The 19,415-nt window shown below is 36.3% G+C and overlaps 1 protein-coding gene and 1 non-coding gene across 3 annotated transcripts in view; both read right to left on the reverse strand.

Annotated features, from left to right (window-relative positions):
- Positions 1 to 5,728: 5,728 nt before the first annotated feature.
- Positions 5,729 to 5,802, reverse strand: Trnat-ggu. Its single transcript has one exon. It is a non-coding gene; the product is annotated as a tRNA-Thr (tRNA).
- A 5,232-nt stretch (positions 5,803 to 11,034) lies between these two features.
- LOC113240591 (allatostatin-A) overlaps positions 11,035 to 19,415 on the reverse strand; it is a 117,478-nt gene continuing 109,097 nt past the window's right edge. The window contains exons 1-4 of one of the 2 annotated variants that reach the window (XM_026477931.1): positions 15,057 to 15,147; positions 13,503 to 13,724; positions 12,799 to 12,887; positions 11,035 to 11,718 (exon numbers count right to left, since the gene is read on the reverse strand). In XM_026477931.1, the coding sequence (XP_026333716.1) occupies positions 11,414 to 11,718; positions 12,799 to 12,887; positions 13,503 to 13,723 (615 nt within the window). In that variant the 5' untranslated portion in view covers position 13,724; positions 15,057 to 15,147 and the 3' untranslated portion in view covers positions 11,035 to 11,413. Of the gene's footprint in view, positions 11,719 to 12,798; positions 12,888 to 13,502; positions 13,725 to 15,056; positions 15,148 to 19,415 lie in introns of those variants that run through there. The other variant, XM_026477930.1, reaches the window with a different exon arrangement.

A 19,415-nucleotide genomic window follows, 5' to 3' on the forward strand; every position in this document is an offset into this window, starting at 1 on the left:
TTCTTGGCATTAAGCAATAAATTGTTAGCATTAAACCAATAAACTACATTAGAGAGGGTATCATTAATATGGTCATAGTTAATGTCATGTCTGTCTGTTTTAAAAATCCATTCTTGATTTTTATTCATCAGCAAACAATACTATTTCGCAATGGTCCTTAACAAAGAATGGCAGATCATTAATATAAATCAGAAATAAGAAAGGTGCAAGTATTGAGCCCTGCGGAACACCCATTTTAACTGGAGAACCCAAAGAAGTTACTCCAGTTATTTAAAATTCTCTCTCGATTTAGTCGTCGTCTTTATCACGAATGAGCCTAACTTACAATTTTTAACGAACAGTTGTACTAGTTAATAATTATTAATTTGAAAAAAGAATTACTTCAATCGTCTTTGCATTTCAATTAAACGTTTTGTTGTATGTGGGTAGTCCCAAGTGCCTGTAATTAGTATGTAAGTATGGAGCCCCTTAATTTACTAGACTACGACGACGACGACTGGAGACCTTGGCTCTCTGTATGTGTTCTACCGTCTTTATAATGGGGAGTGCTCTGAGCTTTTCGAACTGGTGCCACCGTCTCGTTTCCACCATCGCACCTCCCGCTAAAGGAGTAGAGTCCATCCTCACATCTTAGACGCCTGGCATTGTAAGACCACGCGGGCATCTCGTTCGTTCCTTCTTCGAACCTGCAAGATGTGGAATGATCTTCCTCCTGGAGTATTTCCTTTGCGCTATGACATGGGGTTCTTCAAAAAGCGTGTTAACAGGGCTCTCAACGGCTGGCAATGCATTGGCAGCTCATCTGATGTTGCAAATGTCCATGGGCGACGATGATCACCTACATCAACGGACTTGCCTGCTCGTTTGCTTCCTTCTTTACATAAAACAGGAACAGGTAAGGCAGTACTTCTTTACTTACTCCAACAAACATGCAGCGGTTTCCTTCCTACAACAGCCATTAAACGCTAACATGTCAAGAAATCTGTCAATAACCATGATTAGTAGTAGCATTATTGTATAGACGTTTTCGGCAATCCTCATGTTACAGATAACGAGACCGATCTATAACAAGGGTACGTTTCCTGAAAAAACTGGGTCATGTTTGACATTTGAACGTCATTTGGATCATTATCGACAATTCTTGAGATGTTTACCTGCTGATCCCGCCTCAATTTGTACGGAAATTGCTGAGCCATGATTTCGATTTCAATTTATATTGCATCCTTACAAACGAAGTGAGGTTAGTCGAAATCAAGATAGAAATCGAACGAATACGTATTAGCTTAAAGTTGCACAAATTAATGTCTTCCGAATTTTGTCACTGTCATACTGATCAAGCTAAATTTTACGGATAATAGTGTTCTTAATTTTTAAGTGTGAATTTTTTTACGATTATATATCGATAACGGTGCGACTCTATTAAACCTGAAATTCAAAATGGAGCCATGTTTATGGGCCTAAATCTCGTATATTTGTTTCTTCAAACACACCTACGTTTCGGGGTCCTAACAGGTCATGAGTTCATATGGTCATGACCAACGCTTGTATTTTATTTAAAGAAATTTTTTTTTATATTTATTCTTGAAAAGTGTAACGTAACATGCACGGCGTCGCAGCAATTAAAAAAACAAACAAAAATAACGTTACTAATCTGAACTAAACTTTTTATTTATTTCATTTCAAATGGTATATTTGTCGTCCACGTTTATGTTTACTGTAACTGCGGCAACATTTAATGTCAGGTAAGTTCATAAGTAATATAAACATAAATTATTTTACATAGTCTGAACATAAATACATACATTTTGAAATCTGGTTAAAAGTACATTGTAACATAAACACACACACACACACACACACACACACACACACACAGAGAGAGAGAGAGAGAGAGAGAGAGAGAGAGAGTATATGCTGAGTCAGCGCCTTTTCACTGCCATGATTTCCAAATCTATTTACTTTAATTAGTTATACGTGTTGTTATAAACGTAAAGGAACGCCTTTTTTTATAAAAATGTGTTATTTTAATGTGGTTCAATATAAAAATATTTATGGTGTTATTTTTAGTGGATCTTATGTAAATAAGCTGTCATGGAAGTGAATAAAGTTTTTATCTATCTATCTACCTATTAAAATCCATCTTGACTTCTTCGTTGTGTACTCTCGTTGTACGTTCTGCATCAAATAAGTAATACTCGATCAAATTAAAACACGCATGACGCGAATGAAGCTTCATACTTGGCATTGTCTTTTGTTTTGGTCGATCACTTGTCACTTATCACTTTATTTTATAAAGCTTAGTTCGTAAGGGCACACTTGCATATAAACCTACATCACGTTGTTTGTTGGACCATTTGCGCACTACGTTGGATTCGTGTCAGCAGTTAAATTATCTCTTCCGAGTCGATTGTCTAATTGCGATTCACAACTGGCCGATTGGAAACTTTTGACATTTCAAATCGGAATAATAGTTCATTTAACTCACAAATTAGAAAGTATACTAGTAATCAGATTCATCTTGTCGCTCGGAAACCCATCTGATTTCGAGACTCGGATGGGAAATCAGCCTGCTGTTCCGAATCCTAGAAGTGACGGTCTGCAATGTCACAGGGATCATTTTATCTCTAGGTTACAAGCAATATTCGTATTTTTTCGGATTTGAATTGGAGTTAGTGCACAAGCGACATCCGAAATGGGTCCGAGAATTCGAGATTTGTACAGTCTCGGATTCGGAATGAATACGTATCGGATGCGGTGTGTAAAGGCGCTTGCAGTAATAATTCGGTACTTGGAATTTACGCATCTTTTCCACGAGATCTGAAATGAAAATATGTACGAGCTTGTGCGTTGGATACAAGCAATCGCTTATGTTGGATACAAGCAATCGACAACTAGAAGCGAGTATTTTATTTTCTTACAATTTGCTGCGCAACCAGCGTCTGTGTCCGGTTGCCGCAACCGGCGGCGTCTGTGCCCGGTTGCCACAACTGATTTAATTTCAATTGTATAAAAATAGAATATTCGCTTTTCGTTGCTGGTTGCTTGTTTTTAAGACAAGACACACGTTTGCGCGGCGCCTTATAGTATATGCCATTGATACGAAAAGAAGGAAGTATCTTAAAATAATCATCGAGTATATAACCAGAAATAGAGATGAAATAAGGGCCATACAAAATTCCTGGTAACTCATCAGTGATACATCACTTATAAATATCAACTCTGGTTTGCACTGAAATATAGACAGAGCCAACAACTGACCAGTGTGTACGCCGTATATTCCAAAAAATATTTTGTATTTACTGTAATAAAAATAATATCTCTAACAATGGCGTGCTGTTCCATGCGGTGGTGTGACGAAAAACAGCAAAACATCTAATTCTAATCTAATTAAATATTAAATATGTAATTTTGCAATTTTCGTCCATTATAGTAAAGATCAAGTTAACTGGTCGATTTGAAGTGAAACAATTGACGACACCCGTCAATTGTTTCAAATTCGGGCTGGCCAATCGGAGCACAGTTGTCACAGCTTAGACTGTGGAAACCAATTTTTCCATCCTCGTGTCACAGTAACGATATGGCAGAATATTTTCAAACGAATTAAATGACATTTCGTCAATATTTCTGGCTATGAACTCGGTGAAAGTAATTAAGTTGATCAACCTTAAGCTCTAAGGTTAAATGACAAAATGCAGTCAGTCGGCACACGTTTAAAGCGTTATAAAGGCAATAACTATTGTAAGTTATATGTACTTATACATAAACGATTTAAGACTCTAATAAAATTATAACATTAATATCATTGACCTTAATATCACATAAAAACTAACACCACCGGGTCTATTACAAAGTTAAAAGTAAATGTCAAGTTTCAACGAGTTTATGATCAAATAAGCGTACCTGACAGTTTTAAGATAACTAAACTGGAAAGGTAAACCTTTTACCATAAAATAAAAGGTTCAAATTGAATTAATATTAGGTCCTTGTTTATATTTAAGGGGCGGTACTTTTTCAGAACTTTCTATTGCGTGCAGGGCTTTATAACCAAATCAGGGTCCGACAGGTTCATGATGTTGCAATAACTTGAGGATTATGTTAATATATGTGAAAGTGGGTGCCTTAATTTTTAACGTGAACATTTTCAATTTTAACTTACTTTAAACAGTTATATTCCATTTGTACGCAAGTCAAAGTCAAAGTCAAATAATCATTTATTCCATAGGTACAATTTTTACACTTGAAAACGTCACTATTTAAGCTCCCGCTCGTTCATTACGCTGACCTCCCTGATAAGAACGAGCAAGAAACTCCAGGGATTGCTCTTTTCAAATAAATTTAAGTGCTACGGAATACACTTTGAATCATAATTGTGTGGAATTTAGACTCTTGTTGTCTTTCCATACTTTTAAATCTTATTATATATCTATATATATCGGAATCTTATTGTAAAAACGTATACAGTTCCCCATAATAGAATCATTTACCTTAGTTAAACGAAATCGTGGTACCATGAGCTTGGACTTAGTTCTATGGTTAATATTAAGGATAGGTATAATCTTTCATAATGAAATTATGTATATTTTTACGCACAAGCAAAATATTTGAGTATTTACTGTGATGGCACAATATGACAACAGTCTCCTTAAACTTCTCTCTTAGAGAAACCCACAACGGTACACTGAACGAATCGCTCGTTTTTGCAAGACAGATATGGTTTGTACATCTATAAAAAAACTTATCAAGTCTTATCAACTAAATGTCGTGTTTTCTCTGTTATAATCTTTTTTTTATGATATCAAGAGGCGGGCGCCTGATGGTAAGCGACACGCCTGTCCATAACAGTTGCAGTGCCACTCAGAGCTTTAAAATACAAAGATCTGAAGGGTACTGCCACTGCGCCCGTCACCCTGATACATAAGTTCATAAGTCTAGCGAAACGCAATGTTTACATTACTGCTTGGCGGCAGAAATAGGTAAGGCGGCATTACTTACTTCCTTGACGAACTCTTATACTGTGCTTACAGACGATATGGAACCACTGTCTTCGAGGAGAGACTTTGCCTTGCCATGCCTGTTCTATCGCCTGTACAATAGCCAATGTTCTGAAGAACTGTTTGACATGATGCCAACAGCAAACATTTAATCATCGCACCGCTCGCCACGGACAGGGAGTCCATCCTCATATTTTGGAGTCGAGTGGATCTCGTCCCGTAAGGTTTCAAGGAGCTTCCTACCACGTACAATTTCCCGCAGGAATACAGTATGGAATCCTTCAAAAGGGTCCTAAAGGGCCCCTGGTGTTGCAGGCGTTCATAGGCGACGGTGACCGCTTTCCATAAAGCGAGGCTTACTCTTGTTTGCTGCCTTTATAATATTTAAAAAACTACATACTTCCACCCTTATTGTCCTTATTCGGATAGCCTGGAACACTCCACCGTTGTTGTTTGTAATATATATACAGCCTTATTCTACCCATTCATACGAAGCGCTTTGTTATCTTCTTCTAAATTTGTACGACAAAGTATTGCCATGTCATAATTAACGTAATCAAAACTGAATTATTAACATGTCATAAGCAAAACGAGAGAAAACCTACTCTAATCCGTTTTTAATATATTGTTTAGTTTCAGTTTTATTAATTAAATTTTTATTGAATTGATATTCAATTACTCTACTAGTTTGTTATAATTATTAATACAAAGATCCAACATTCAGAAAAAAAATTCCTTCGTTCCGGTCGGATTCGAACCGACGTCTTCTTGCATACCGTGCTAGACGCTATACCAACTAAGCCACGGAACGAACCAACGGACCTCATTAATTTTTCTATGTGCTTGCGTTGTGTCTTTGTATTTGGTTTTTCAACGACTTTTTAGTCGTAGCGCCATCTATGAGAAATCTATGACAGATTTATCACCCAGTTAGTACCTTTACAGCTACCAGTCCTGGCGAGAGATGTCGCTATTCACTGTATTAATTAAATTTTTATTGAATTGATATTACATTATTTTTTGTGAAATTACTCCACTAGTTTGTTATAATTATTAATACAAAGATCGAACACTCAGAAAAAAAAATCCTTCGATACTAACTAAGTTTCAGTTTTATTGTTAAGCAAAATCATCGGTACCTAATTGACGTTTTTTTAGGTAACCAATCTTTAATACACCTATATTTTACAGCGATTCTCTATCCCCTTTTAACTCATAAATTTCATTTCTCTTAGGCCTCTTTATAACTTAACACATTGTGTGCAAGCATGATAAATATGTGTTCGAGATCCTTTGTAAAGTGAAGTGTTTATTTGTGTGCCTTGCATATATGTAAGTACTATATATTATGTATAAGCAAGATCATCACGACGACACGACGCAAGCACATAGAAGAATTCGTGAGGTCCGTTGGTTCGTTCCGTAGCTTAGTTGGTATATCGTCTGGCACGGTATGCAAGAAGACGTCGGTTCGAATCCGACCGGATCGAAGGAATTTTTTCTGAGTATTCGATCTTTGTATTAATAATTGTAACAAACTAGTGGAGTAATTTCACAAAAAATAATTGAATATCAATTCAATAAAACATTAATTACCAAATCTAAGTTACAAAAAAACTTTTTTCGGTCAATTTCTCTAATTACTGTAAATAATTAGTAAACTATAACAACGCGAGTAATAATTAGAAATATTACGTATCGCTCCGTGAAACAGGTGGCGAGATCACTGTCCGTGCGCGGTGCATACGATTTACGGACAATTTGCAAAACTTTGCTAGACATAATAAACAATAAGGTCTTAAAATAGGTGAAATGAGTCGTTTAATGACGGACTTTTTAAATGCGGGAAGGCTATCTATTTTTATTATTAATTTCTTAAATATGGCGAGAGTGCAAATGAATAGACTGTATAAAGAAAAAATTGCACGTGATTGAAGAATTTCTGATTTTTAGTTACATTGGGAATGTGCTAACTTTCATATGCTTCCACTAAGTATGCTGATTTTGCAAGTTTTTTTTTTGTTTTATGGCCTTTGCCCATTATGAATTCTGATTACTTTGATGTATTTTTAATAAAATTACTTCACCAATGGTAAAATCAACCCTTAAGCACTGATTTTTTTTTACTGCCTCTGTAAGCAATGTGTTAGCTGATGATGGTAGAATAATATTTCTGGCAACCACCGTTTGACTGCTTGTTAAGTTGTGTTTGGGTTGTGTAGCTTAAAAAAGAAGTCCGTCCAACTACATAGCTACATAACTAGCGACAATAAAATATGAAAAAGGAAATTGAATGAAACGGAAACGGAAAGAACAATATATATTTTCTAAATATGATTATCGTATCCTATTGTTTTTCATCTCGGCCAAATTTGATTTTCCTCGCACTACGCTGCTCTGCAAATTGTTTTATTTCTCGATGTGATTTTTTTCTACAATGCTAGATTTTAGACCCTTGTCCCTATACAGAATGTTAAAGCAGTTAGAGCAGTAGAGAGATCTCCTTGTCAAAAAGTTCGTACAGGGGAGTACTACCAACTTACGTATTTCTGCTGCCAAGCAGTAATGTAAGTATTACTGCGTTCCGGTTTTGGAGGGTGCTGGTTTATAATTTAAAGCTCTGAGTGGCACTGCAACTGTTATGGATACGTGTGTCCCTTACGTTTAGGTGCCCTTTGTTCGTCCCTTTATTTGGTATCATAAAATATGTAAAAATATATTAAATACTTTTGAAAGTTGCTTCATGTATCTATTAGGTAAAGAGCTCTATTATTCTCAAATTTATCATCATCAATCCATTATAATGCGTTGATGGGCACGTGTTTCCTCTAAGAAGATAGTTCAGGCCGTAAAGTCACACGGTTTCCAAGGATTTAGAACTTTCTTCAATGTACAAGTGTCATTAGGATGGTCCCATTTCTTGACCCGTAGGACTTCTGAAAAGATGTTGCAATTCATGATGCCAAGAGCGAAGAAACACGGACTCCATTATCTTTCCGATGTCGAGATATATCCCGGCTTTTCAAGAATAGTGGCCCAAATCAAAAATATCAATTTTGTGCGGCAAACATGTCAAGTTTTTTAAAATCAATCTTCGTGATGAATGAGACGCTTTTGAGACGGGCCCCTATTCTAGAAAACTATCAAATAGGAAATATACTTGGTAATTTAGTTATAATTTTTTACTATTTCATATTTTTGTTTTTTTATTTTAGTAAAAACAAAATGGCTGTTAATGCTCAACTCACATTGGCGCAGAATCGAAGCGTCGCGACGCGTCATGTTTTTCGGCTATGGCATATTCATCTCTATTTTCCCATTACTAAGGTACAAATTTATGTTATGCAAATATGGAATCGCGCTTGATTAAATTCGAGCGGTTTCGCGCGTCGCCACGCGCGTTAACGCATCAGACGCCGACCACACTGATCCGGGCGCGCTAATGCGAGCGAGAAAAACAGGACGCGTCGCGACTCTTCGACTTTGCGCCAGTGTGAGTTGCGCCTAACAGTCGCCTTCACAAAGTCACGAATTCATATAAGGGGCAATGCATTTACGAGGTTTAAAAGCATGGTGAAACAAAATATTAATACTAATGGTTATTACACTGCTTCTGCGTACTTGGATGACTAATTATATGTATGTATGTATATAAATTTGGTAGGGATCCCTTTATCGCTTGCAGGTTGACTCAATCTATGATATTTGAAATAAATATTGTAAATGACAAATGTGTGTATTTATTTACAAAGAGCAACCCGTAGACTATCTTGCTCATTCTGCTTAAGGTAATCTGCTTTATGAATGAGCGATAGAGTTTAATCAATATGAAATTCAATAGTAATTTGCTTCCCAGTGAAATAATCATAACCTTTGACTTTAAATCTCACGCGCGTGTGTGTAAAGGTAGGCGATTAGCGACTGCATCGCGGTTGCACCGCTGCTACAAGTCGCCGTGTGTAACGGCTCTAATATATTATGAGGTGAAGAGTGTAGTTATAGCATAGCTAGGAGAACCGATGGCCGTTGGGGCGGAAAGGTTCTTCAATGGCGACCGCGCACCGGACGACGCTCAGTGGGTAGGCCCCCCACCAGGTGGACCGACGATCTGGTGGAGGGCGCGGGAAGCCGATGGATGCGGGCAGCGCAGGACCGATCGTCGTGGAGATCGTTGGGCGAGGCCTATGCCCAGCAGTGGGCGTCGTATGGCTGAATGATGAAGAGTGTAGTGTATTATGGAAATCGGAAACAACGACGGTACCAGAAACACCGAGACCCGAGACCATATAGAAACTATACAATATAGAAGCAAGCCATTCGACTACGGAAATCGTCCAAAACGTAACCGAATCAAGATCGTTTTTGCAATAATCGCTTTTTTAAGTAGAAAACTACCATGAGACTTAGTCATATTTACAAAACCAACGGAAAAGTCAGTTATTCAAATCGAATTTTTAACATAGCGACGGAATCGGAAGAGTTTTAGTAGCCACTGCGGATTTTTTTATAAGCTTCACTACAGTGCCAATCAGAGCTTTAAATCGCAAAGATCTGAGAGGCACTGCCACTGCGCCTGTCACCCTGAGACGTAAGTTGAAAACCGGAACACAGCAGTTATGCTCACATTACTGCGTGGCGGCAGAAATAGGTAAGGTGGCAGTACATCCTTGGACGAATCTCGTGATGTCAAAAATTTTACTTAAGTACGTGACTTATCCTTTATTTTAGTTAATATAACCATCTTTTGTTGCCATTTACAAACTTTATAATTAAGGTTTGGGGGTGAGAAAAGGAAACCCAAATAATAACATAGAATGATGCCATGTTCACTATTTGTATTATTCATTTCATGCATATTTTACGGTTATAATGAAAACAAGTTTACTTAAAGAAACTTACTTACTTACTTATTCATATTGGTATTATAGAGTTACGATTTATGTAACAATACTTATTTTCGTTGTAAAATTAATGTAACGGACACTAACAATATTATATTAATGTAACAAGCGCTATTAAATTGCGTAGACAAACTTAATTTTGTTGAAAAAATAATGTTATTGACACGAATACTATAGTTATTAAACGTTCCGAAGCGATTTTAACTAGGTAACATTAGTTACTCATAGAATTACAAAAGCTATATATATCATTGTAATACATTTAAGTCTAGAACAATTTGTTACACTGTGAATCAAACCCGGGATATTTGGTTACTAAAATGTAACTGGAATGTGATTCTACACTCGTGACGCAGATTAAGTGGTTAACTTATACAAGATATAAACGTGTTCAACATTCCTTTGTTCATTTGTTTTGTGAAACAAACTGGAGTTTTCTATTTAGTAAATGTAATAACTAAATAGAATATATATGTCTCAGTTTGTTAAAAGATTGTCGTCAAGCTGTGTCATTTTTGTTTCCTGAAAAACGTGAGTTACTCTAATTGCAACTATCAATCAAACATTGAAAACAATTAATTTTACGACAAGAAGGCATAAATGCAAACTGTAAATTAATCCAGTGTTATATATTCATTATTGTAGAGTTGCACCATAGTTGCAGTTCCTGTATTTACTAAATTCCTTAACAGAGACTTAATGAGTAAAAGTAAGGTTAAATTACATGCACGATGAATACGAACTTATAGAATGATACAAGTTTTCAATAGCAAAATAAACATAAACTGTAATAGTAAATAACAGATAATAAAACGTTATTTATTTTTCTATACACTATTATAAACGTACCTTCTTAAAAGAAACTTCAATAATATTGAACAGACACCAAGTAAATGTTACATTTCGTCGTCAACAAAATATTAGTTATAATTGTAACTCTACAATACTTCAATGTGATGAACTTTTACAATTCTTCAACTATTTTTTACGTTCTATCTTTTACATAAATAACTACAAGTTTTAACAACAATTTACAAATTTTTAACTAAAAAAAGAAATTTTACTTTATTTTGATTTAATTTTTCAAGATTTTTTTCTCGTGGATTTTGCCATTTATTTTCATTTTTTTAATGAGTATGAAATCGATCAAAAGTGTGAAATTGACAATAAAAATATTTTATTTATTTATTTATTAATAATTAAAATTGATTAGTTAACTATTTTAACACGGTTAAAAGAGAGGATATTCCCAGTCGAAAAGTTAAAAGTTAAAAGCAATGAATATTTAAAAGCATGAAGATTTACATGGAACCTTAATAAAATATAGCTAACATTTCTTCAGAACTGTTTTTGATTGCCTTGTGAAAATTGGCTGGGGATTTCACAAGAGAATCGCTCCGGACAGATAACTTTAAACCTTGTTACACATAAGGAATAAGGAGTCTTAAAAAGCACGTCGAATCAAAGCTATAGATACTGCAAAACTTCCATGTAAATTTTCACGAAAAATGAAACGTAAATTTAGACCTCGTAGTAATTATCGCTGTCGTCGAAAAGATCTTCGGAGGATCTCTTGCCGAGTCCGAAATTGAACCTATGCATGTCCCTCTCCCGTTTCCCAAGGCCAAAGTTGAACTTGCTGCTGAGGCGTTTGCCTAGACCGAAGCTGTAAGTCCTGGCGCGTTTGCCCAATCCGAAGTTGTACAGGGGTAACCGTTTACCGAGGCCGAAATCGTATAATCTTGCTCGCTTCTCTTCCGACTGTTCTTCGTCGTCGAAACGTTTTCCAAGACCGAAGCTGTATGGACGAGCGCGTTTTTCGTATGCTGTAAACAAATCGGGGAATATTAGAACCACTGTTTTACAAACAATACAGTTGCGCAAAGCGCAGTGAAACGACAGGGCAGTCGGGGGAAGTCGGATGGCGCAGGATGCCTACTGCAAACACGCTTAGTTTGCCGGATCAAGTGCTAAGGGTTGATTTTTAAATATTTTTTTCTGTTCCTGTACTGTCGTAAACCATATCACAATGGAACTATAATGAGTTTCAATATAAATACGTCGTATTTTTGCTAATTATAATATCAAATATGACGCTACTAAAACGCTGTGCTGCCTCCTGATTGGTTAAATTGGCTGGAGATTTTGCAACCGGGCCATAAAAAAGATTGGTTAAAATGTAAGCGGTATTTGGCTACTTCTATTCTATCTCGTAAGTTTTTTGTTTTGTAGCGTTCGTTTGTTTTTTTTTTGAGTTTGTTATCAATCATGGAATGTTAACAAAATTTAATTAAATATTGGTTGTGGATAATTAATTTTATTTAGTTGTTGAAAAAGTATTCTATGCAATCATTACATAATTAGGTCTTAAAATCACGTAGGTACCTATTGCAAAGTGAGTTTAGGGGTTATTTGTGATTGTCTATATGTGTGTCCATGGCATTTGCGATAAAGGGTTTCCCTGGTGCGGGGTGACTGTGTGCGTTATTATTATTATTGTTATTAAACTCACGAGAGAAGGAAATGTAGGCCATACATATATTTCTCCCGGCCCGGGAATCGAACCCGGGACCTATGCGTGGCAGCCTAACTTGGTAACCGTTGCCACGAAGGCAGTTAAAAGTCTGAGTAAATAAAATATAATATAAATATAACACACCAATTAGCTATTATCCTCAAACCAGGCAATTTTCTGTACTATGAGTCTCAGAGCAACGAAAGCTCCGGATCTAGGATTGGTCTGTCTAGACCAGACACATTTCAGAAAAATGCTGTTTGTCTGTCAATTTGTTGCCCATTACAATCAAAGTCCTACCGGGAATCGAACCCGGGACCACCTTATCTAGCCTCCACAATGAAAACCGTTGGGCCACCGAGGTCATCCTTATAATGAAATATGTATGTACCTGGAGAGTCGTCGTATTGTTCCAAGATCTCGGATAGTATGGCGTCGTTGTTATCGATAGGCTGCCTGTCCGTTTGTGCATCTACAGACCTGTTGGAAGGATACAAAAAAATTTTGAAGGTTGGATAGAATAGAATAGAAACCATTTATGGCAACGCCATAATAGAAAAATATACAAAAAGAAAGAATAAAAAAACAAAACTAACAAAAATAGCAAAGCAAGTGTATCTAATTTTGAATAGCCAACATAATTTGAATAAATGTCACGTGTGCGGCTGTGGCGTATGCAATAGGATCCATTCAACTAATGCTACAACCCAGATTAGTCTGTGACGCTACTTTTTTAAATACTTGCTTTAGAAAATGGCAAAGGTTTAAAACCATACAGACTAACCTTGTGATTTTAGGTAGATAAGAACAATTATCAAAAATCGCATAAAGACTTGTCACACTTCACGTATAAAATAAATAATGGAAAAATTCACCAAGACTTGGCTGTATGGTATTAAACCACGCCATATAGACGCCACGATTTGAAAAAGATTTTTTGCGAAAATACGGTTTTGTCTAATCTATGACGTCCAACGACACTATTCCATTCCGATAATATTGACTGGGTCGGTATTACCAATAACTAATCGATAGTGTCGCAGGTTTCCGTGGTCAAGTCTATCGAGAGTTATGCTACATTCACTGTTCTCTTACCTTTTACCAAGTCCAAAGTTATACACGGGCAGCCTCTTGTACTCGGAAACATAACTATATGCTCTTTTCTCTGGCCCGTCATACTTTGGCGACCGTTTCTCGAGTGGAGCGATGTGGTCGTGTGCATCAGTGGGATGGTCGTGGTCGCCTTGGATGTTCTCAGGGACGCATAGAGCTGCCCCGACGACCAACAGGTAGATGGGAATGGACATGTACAGCATTCTGCAACAAGAAACCAAATACGTTGTAAAGTACCTATGGATAGATAGATAAAAAATCTTTATTGTTAGCATCACAAACACAGAGAGATTATAGGACAAAAATTAAACTCAGCTGGGTAACAATTGGCGGTCTTATCGCTTACAGCGATTTCTTGCGGACAACCTTAGGATGGAGAGAGACTAAACATGAATAAAAGCGGCGGTGCTAGATATAAACATTTACACATACATGTAGAAGTTATTAAACAACACATTATACTTATAAATACATATACATATATATAATAATATGGAATAAGTATATGTTTAATTAGGCATTCCAATCTAAATTTAAGGCAGTTCCCGGACAGTGTAGTCACACCTGTCGCCATACGAAACTCTGTAACTTAATTGTTACATCGGTTTGTATGAATTATCATAGCTTTGTTTGATACTTACGACGTGACAGCTGTGTGATGTAACAAACTCACATGAAAAGCAATTAGGTGAAGTCGTATTTACAACACTGCCGCAAAACGTAGCTAAGAGACAATATATTTTTTTAAGATATAATAAAAAACCATAACCAAATTTTGGACTATTGAAAAAGCTCCGATAAGTCGAAGACGTTGACTAATTTGAACTGTTTTTAAAATAGAATGTTGTGCTCTAGTTTTTTGCTATTTAAAACGGAAATTTCACCATTTGTCACTTGCCCGCGTTTTAGTTAGTGGACGGCAGAATAGAAAGATAGATAGATAGATAACACGTTTATTCAGCAGAAATACAACCAGAAACAAAACATTTACAATCACTTCACAGAGTATAACATAAAAGCACATAGAACATTCATTATTAATTTTATACACATTTGTGTAAAACACATTCTGCGAGAAAAACAAACAAATACTATAAGAACTGATAAAATTTTAATGGACCTATGACTACAGTTTGTGCTGAAATGGTCCTGACTCAGGATGAATACTATAGACCGAGAGAAGACAAACAGTGCTGCTTTTCTGCCAGTACCATATGGTGAGCGATCGCAGCCCAGTAAGCCATGCCACCAAAGTGCATCACACGCAAATATATATTCCTAACTCTAAATGCTATATCAAGCAAAAATGTAAGATGTAAAGCAAATAATGTAAATAGTGTAAGTAATGAAGGTAAGCAATATAAATAATAATGTAAGTTTCCAAACATAATATTAAATTATAATAATAGCCACCAAATATGAATATATATAGGTACGGAAATTTAGGTTTACAGGTATCAAACGCATTGATTAGGGAAATATCTATGTAGCGAGATACATCTGCTCCGAGAAAAGATGTTTTTTTAAGAATAGTACCCTTTACACAGTCACTCCAACGCGCGTGATCGCATACAGAATTGCGTGCGGGAGAGCCTGCACGCGCAGTCGTGCGCGATACGCGGGCGCTATTTCCTGTTTAAAATGTTTTAAGCTAAAGTACTTTTCCGCGCGATGCTCGTGTTTGTTTTTGTTACAACGGAAAGAGCGTCCATATAAAAGGCTAATAGCACAGCAGCAGTGATCAACGTCTTTGCACGCGCGCTCGATTGCTGTATCACACACGATGTTTAATGTATTAAACAGGATGAACTAGTTGTGCAGCTAAAGGACACTTCTACCCACAACAGTTGCAGTGCCACTCAGAGCCTTAAAAGATCTGCCATCCTGAGATATAAAGTTGACAAATCCTATGTTCCCCTAATTTCACTAATACTCTTCTGTACTGTACGTACCACCTTTGCTAGTAAACAATTTAACGGACAGTTCTCTTATCTCTATAATAAAATAAATAAAGTACTAATTCTGCACCCATTGATCTTGTATGACTTGAAATCTACGCTCTCAAAATGGTTACGATCATTGGATTATGAGGATACAGAACGTCTTTTAGAAGTGCTGGAATAATTCTAGATCAAAAACAAACACGAAGTCCGTACCACGTTACTAACACATTGGTTGTTGTAACTTGCAAATCCACGTATACCCTGTGTGCATCACCACACACACAAATAATCCCACTTACACACACACTCACTCACTCACTCACTACTCGCACATTTTACTCCTTGATATTAATCATCTTTTGTTAATTTTTAATAGTCTTTTCTTTGTTTCTTTGTCCTTTATTACAAATTAATGCGTGAACAGCCACCCTTCGAGGTGGACGATTTTCTTCAAAATGAAATGGGACCCCTATGGATGTACCCCCTTTCCAACAAAAAAAAGAATCATGACAATCGGTTCACAAATACCGGAATTATCGCGTAACATACATACAAAAAAAAGAACATACAGTCGAATTGAGAAGGAGGTTCTCAATTCTTTTTTGAAGTCGGTTAAAAAGGGATTCTCGAGCCACAAAATTGTAAAGATTATATGTTGAAATAAAACATTTTTGGTTAAAAAAAATTTATAACCAAATATAATATGATATAGGTATAAAATAAAACTGAATTCATTATTATGATAAAGAAATCTAATGACAGCATCAATAAAATGAACTTGATTTGAATTTCAATTCCATTTGAAACGGAAATTTTATTGTTGATTTTTCGATTAGGCATTTTATGTGATTGATGTCAATTGGAACATAAAGGCTCATCATCATTATACAGCCCACGGTACGTCCCACATTATAGAAATAAAACTTAAACACGTGTTTTAGTACGAAACCTATTAACATAGAATTTCTATATACAACAATTACACGTCGTGAAATCAATAACGAGAGTCTCACAAACGCTCTCTGTGTGTTCCACGCTTAAATTTATGTTAAGGAGAATAATATTTTTTTTTTATAAAAATAGTGTCAGACATAACATTAATACGAATAATAAAAAAAAAACGACCTCAAAAGTCCGTGGAATTACGTCTATTTGCCAAGTTTTATTGAATCGGTTACCGGAAAATGCGCGAAACCGGATTCATCCCCTAGTTTTATGTCCTTAGAGGTGGAATGTTTTCTTCAAATTTAAATGGGACAAATACTAACATATCTTTCTTTCTTTCTTTCCAACAAAAAAAGAAATAAAATCGGTTCACAAATGCCAGAGCACTCACGTAACATATGTTAAGAGGGAGCAGAGGAAAAATTCCTAATCTTCGATTTGATTTTAGAGGGGTATATCCACTTTAAAGTTAAAAATAAAATATTGTATGAGCAACTACACGATATATTCAAGCATAGACACTAATCAGAAACATTAAACAATAAAGTTTCCTCGATAGATAAAAATCGGAATGACCTCTAATTTTCACATTTTTTCGATTTATCCTCGAAATGCTACAGGTTATTAGAACAAAAGTTAGATAATTAATTATATTTAAGCGTGATCGAGAACTGTCACTACGGATTTTTTTTAAACCCTTTAGTTTTAGAGTTATTCCGCTAAAACGAATTTGGTACTTTTAACGCGCAAAATTCAACATCTCCTGTCGCATGTCACGCGAACTTGAGGCATATATTTGTTTCACAAATTTGGGCGGAGCCCACGTCAACATTTTTTTGGCATGAGAGCTCTTAATACATGCGACATGCAGATTTCATCACAATGTTTACCTTCCCTGAAAAGCTCATGGTATTTTTCAAATTAATTTAGCACATTACGAGAAACTTAGAACAGAGAGCAATTTGAACCCGCGTCCTGCTTGAGAAACGGTAGGACACTAATAAGTAATTAATTACAAAACAAAGTCACCAAACAAAATAAAACAACAGATTATTTACTAAGTATGAAGATACTTTGTATAGTGCCAGTCTCGGTAACAAATGGCTATTATAATATATGATGCTACAAGTCTACTAAATTGTGATCTGTTTTTTGCATACAGTCAGTCTCCCTTTTTTGTGTCAATATCCACCATTTTTTAGCTCCAAGAGTTGAAAGCAATGCGTTTATCGTTTTTCCCAACTTGAAATAGACTCGGTTAACTTTTATTTACTCGCGGACAATTCTTTTTGCTGATGCGACAATGTTTGAAACTAGGGCTTCCATTACTAGAGCTTGGTGCATTGAATAAAATAAAGAATGTCTATACTGGCTACCATTATGTTTTCACTAGGAAATATATAAATAATATATATAAATAATACCTATAAGAGACGGGACGAACAAGTTGTGCGTGGTGGTAAGCGACATGCCTATCCATAACAATGGCACTGCCACTACGCCCGTCACCCTGAGACATAAGTTCATAAGTCATGGTCACTGCCTGTAATTTCACTAGCACCCTTACCCTTCAAAACCGAAACGCAGTAATGCTTACATTACTACTTTTTGTGGGTACAAATAGGTAAGTTGGCACTTCCCTGACGAACACTGTCACAACTAAGGTTTGGTCCCATTCAAATTTGAGGAAAATATTCTACCTCTACGAGTGGCACATTCGGGAATGGATCTAGTTTATTGGATACCACATATTTTTCGCTAACCGATTTTAATAAAACTTGGTACATAGATGTAATTGTAATGAAAATATAACGAAAACGGAAAAGTAATCATCCGAGGTCTTTTTTATATAAAACAGTCGGAATCAAGGTCAAATAATCATTTATTATTTAATTTTCGCACTTGAAAACGTCGTTTTTTAAGCTACTGCTCGTTCACTACGCTGACCTCCCTGAGAAGAACGAGCAAGAAACTCTAGGGATTGCTCTTTTGAATGAATGATATTTATGTGGAATCCAGACACACGTTGTCTTTCCATACATCTTTATCTAACACGTAGTCTACAATTTTGTAACGTGACTTTTCAATTAAAATACTTTTAATGTAACTATTAAACTTAGGAAATGTTAATCTTAGATATGCTCCGAAATCTTATTGTAAAAACGTATACAGTTCTCCATAAAAGAATCGTTTATCTCAGTTTAACGAAAACGTGGTACCATGAGTCTGGACTTAGTTCTAAGGTTAATATTATGGATATCTTCTTTCTTATTGAAATTATGTATATTTTTACGGGCATACAAAATATTTGAGTAAATGTACTGTGATGCCACAATCATGATACCAGTCTCCTCAAACTTTTCTCTGAGAGAAATCCGAGAACCTAAACGGTACACACTTTTAGAGTTGTTGTAAATCAAAACCATTCCCATCACTATTTCATTTTAGAAATACGTTGTTTATTGAACGGAGCGACGGCGTAGTTACCGAACCAAGCGATTTAACTAACTCTACAATGTAAACACAGTTTTCAAAATTAGAATTTTAACCACACTTTAGTACGTGTACAGTTGAGTTTAAGTCTGGTTTCAGAAAATTGCGGATTTGTCTGCGGACAGTCCGCGCGGAGCACCGGTGCGGAGTAACACGTGTAGATATCGTTTTACAGTGACGTTGCTCCGTACTGAACACGCTCCGCGTGAACTCCGCACAGGCCACCCGTGCGTTCATTGTAGGACAGTCTGTACGGACCGTACGCACAGCTGTGAAACCAACCTTAATAATAAGTTACATTAATTTGTTGAGTGAGATTGATAATGAGAACAATGACATGGCCAATCATAAATATGTATACACACCGAACCACTTTACCTATTTGTGTGGACAAACAATTGTGTGAGCATTCCTGCGCTTCGGTTCTGTTCGGTTCACACACACACACACGCACGCACACACACACACACGCACGCACGCACGCACGCACGCACGCACGCACGCACGCACGCAC

Source organism: Hyposmocoma kahamanoa, unplaced genomic scaffold, assembly GCF_003589595.1.
Source record: "Hyposmocoma kahamanoa isolate Upper Pololo Valley unplaced genomic scaffold, ASM358959v1 157, whole genome shotgun sequence".
NCBI lineage: Eukaryota > Metazoa > Arthropoda > Insecta > Lepidoptera > Cosmopterigidae > Hyposmocoma > Hyposmocoma kahamanoa.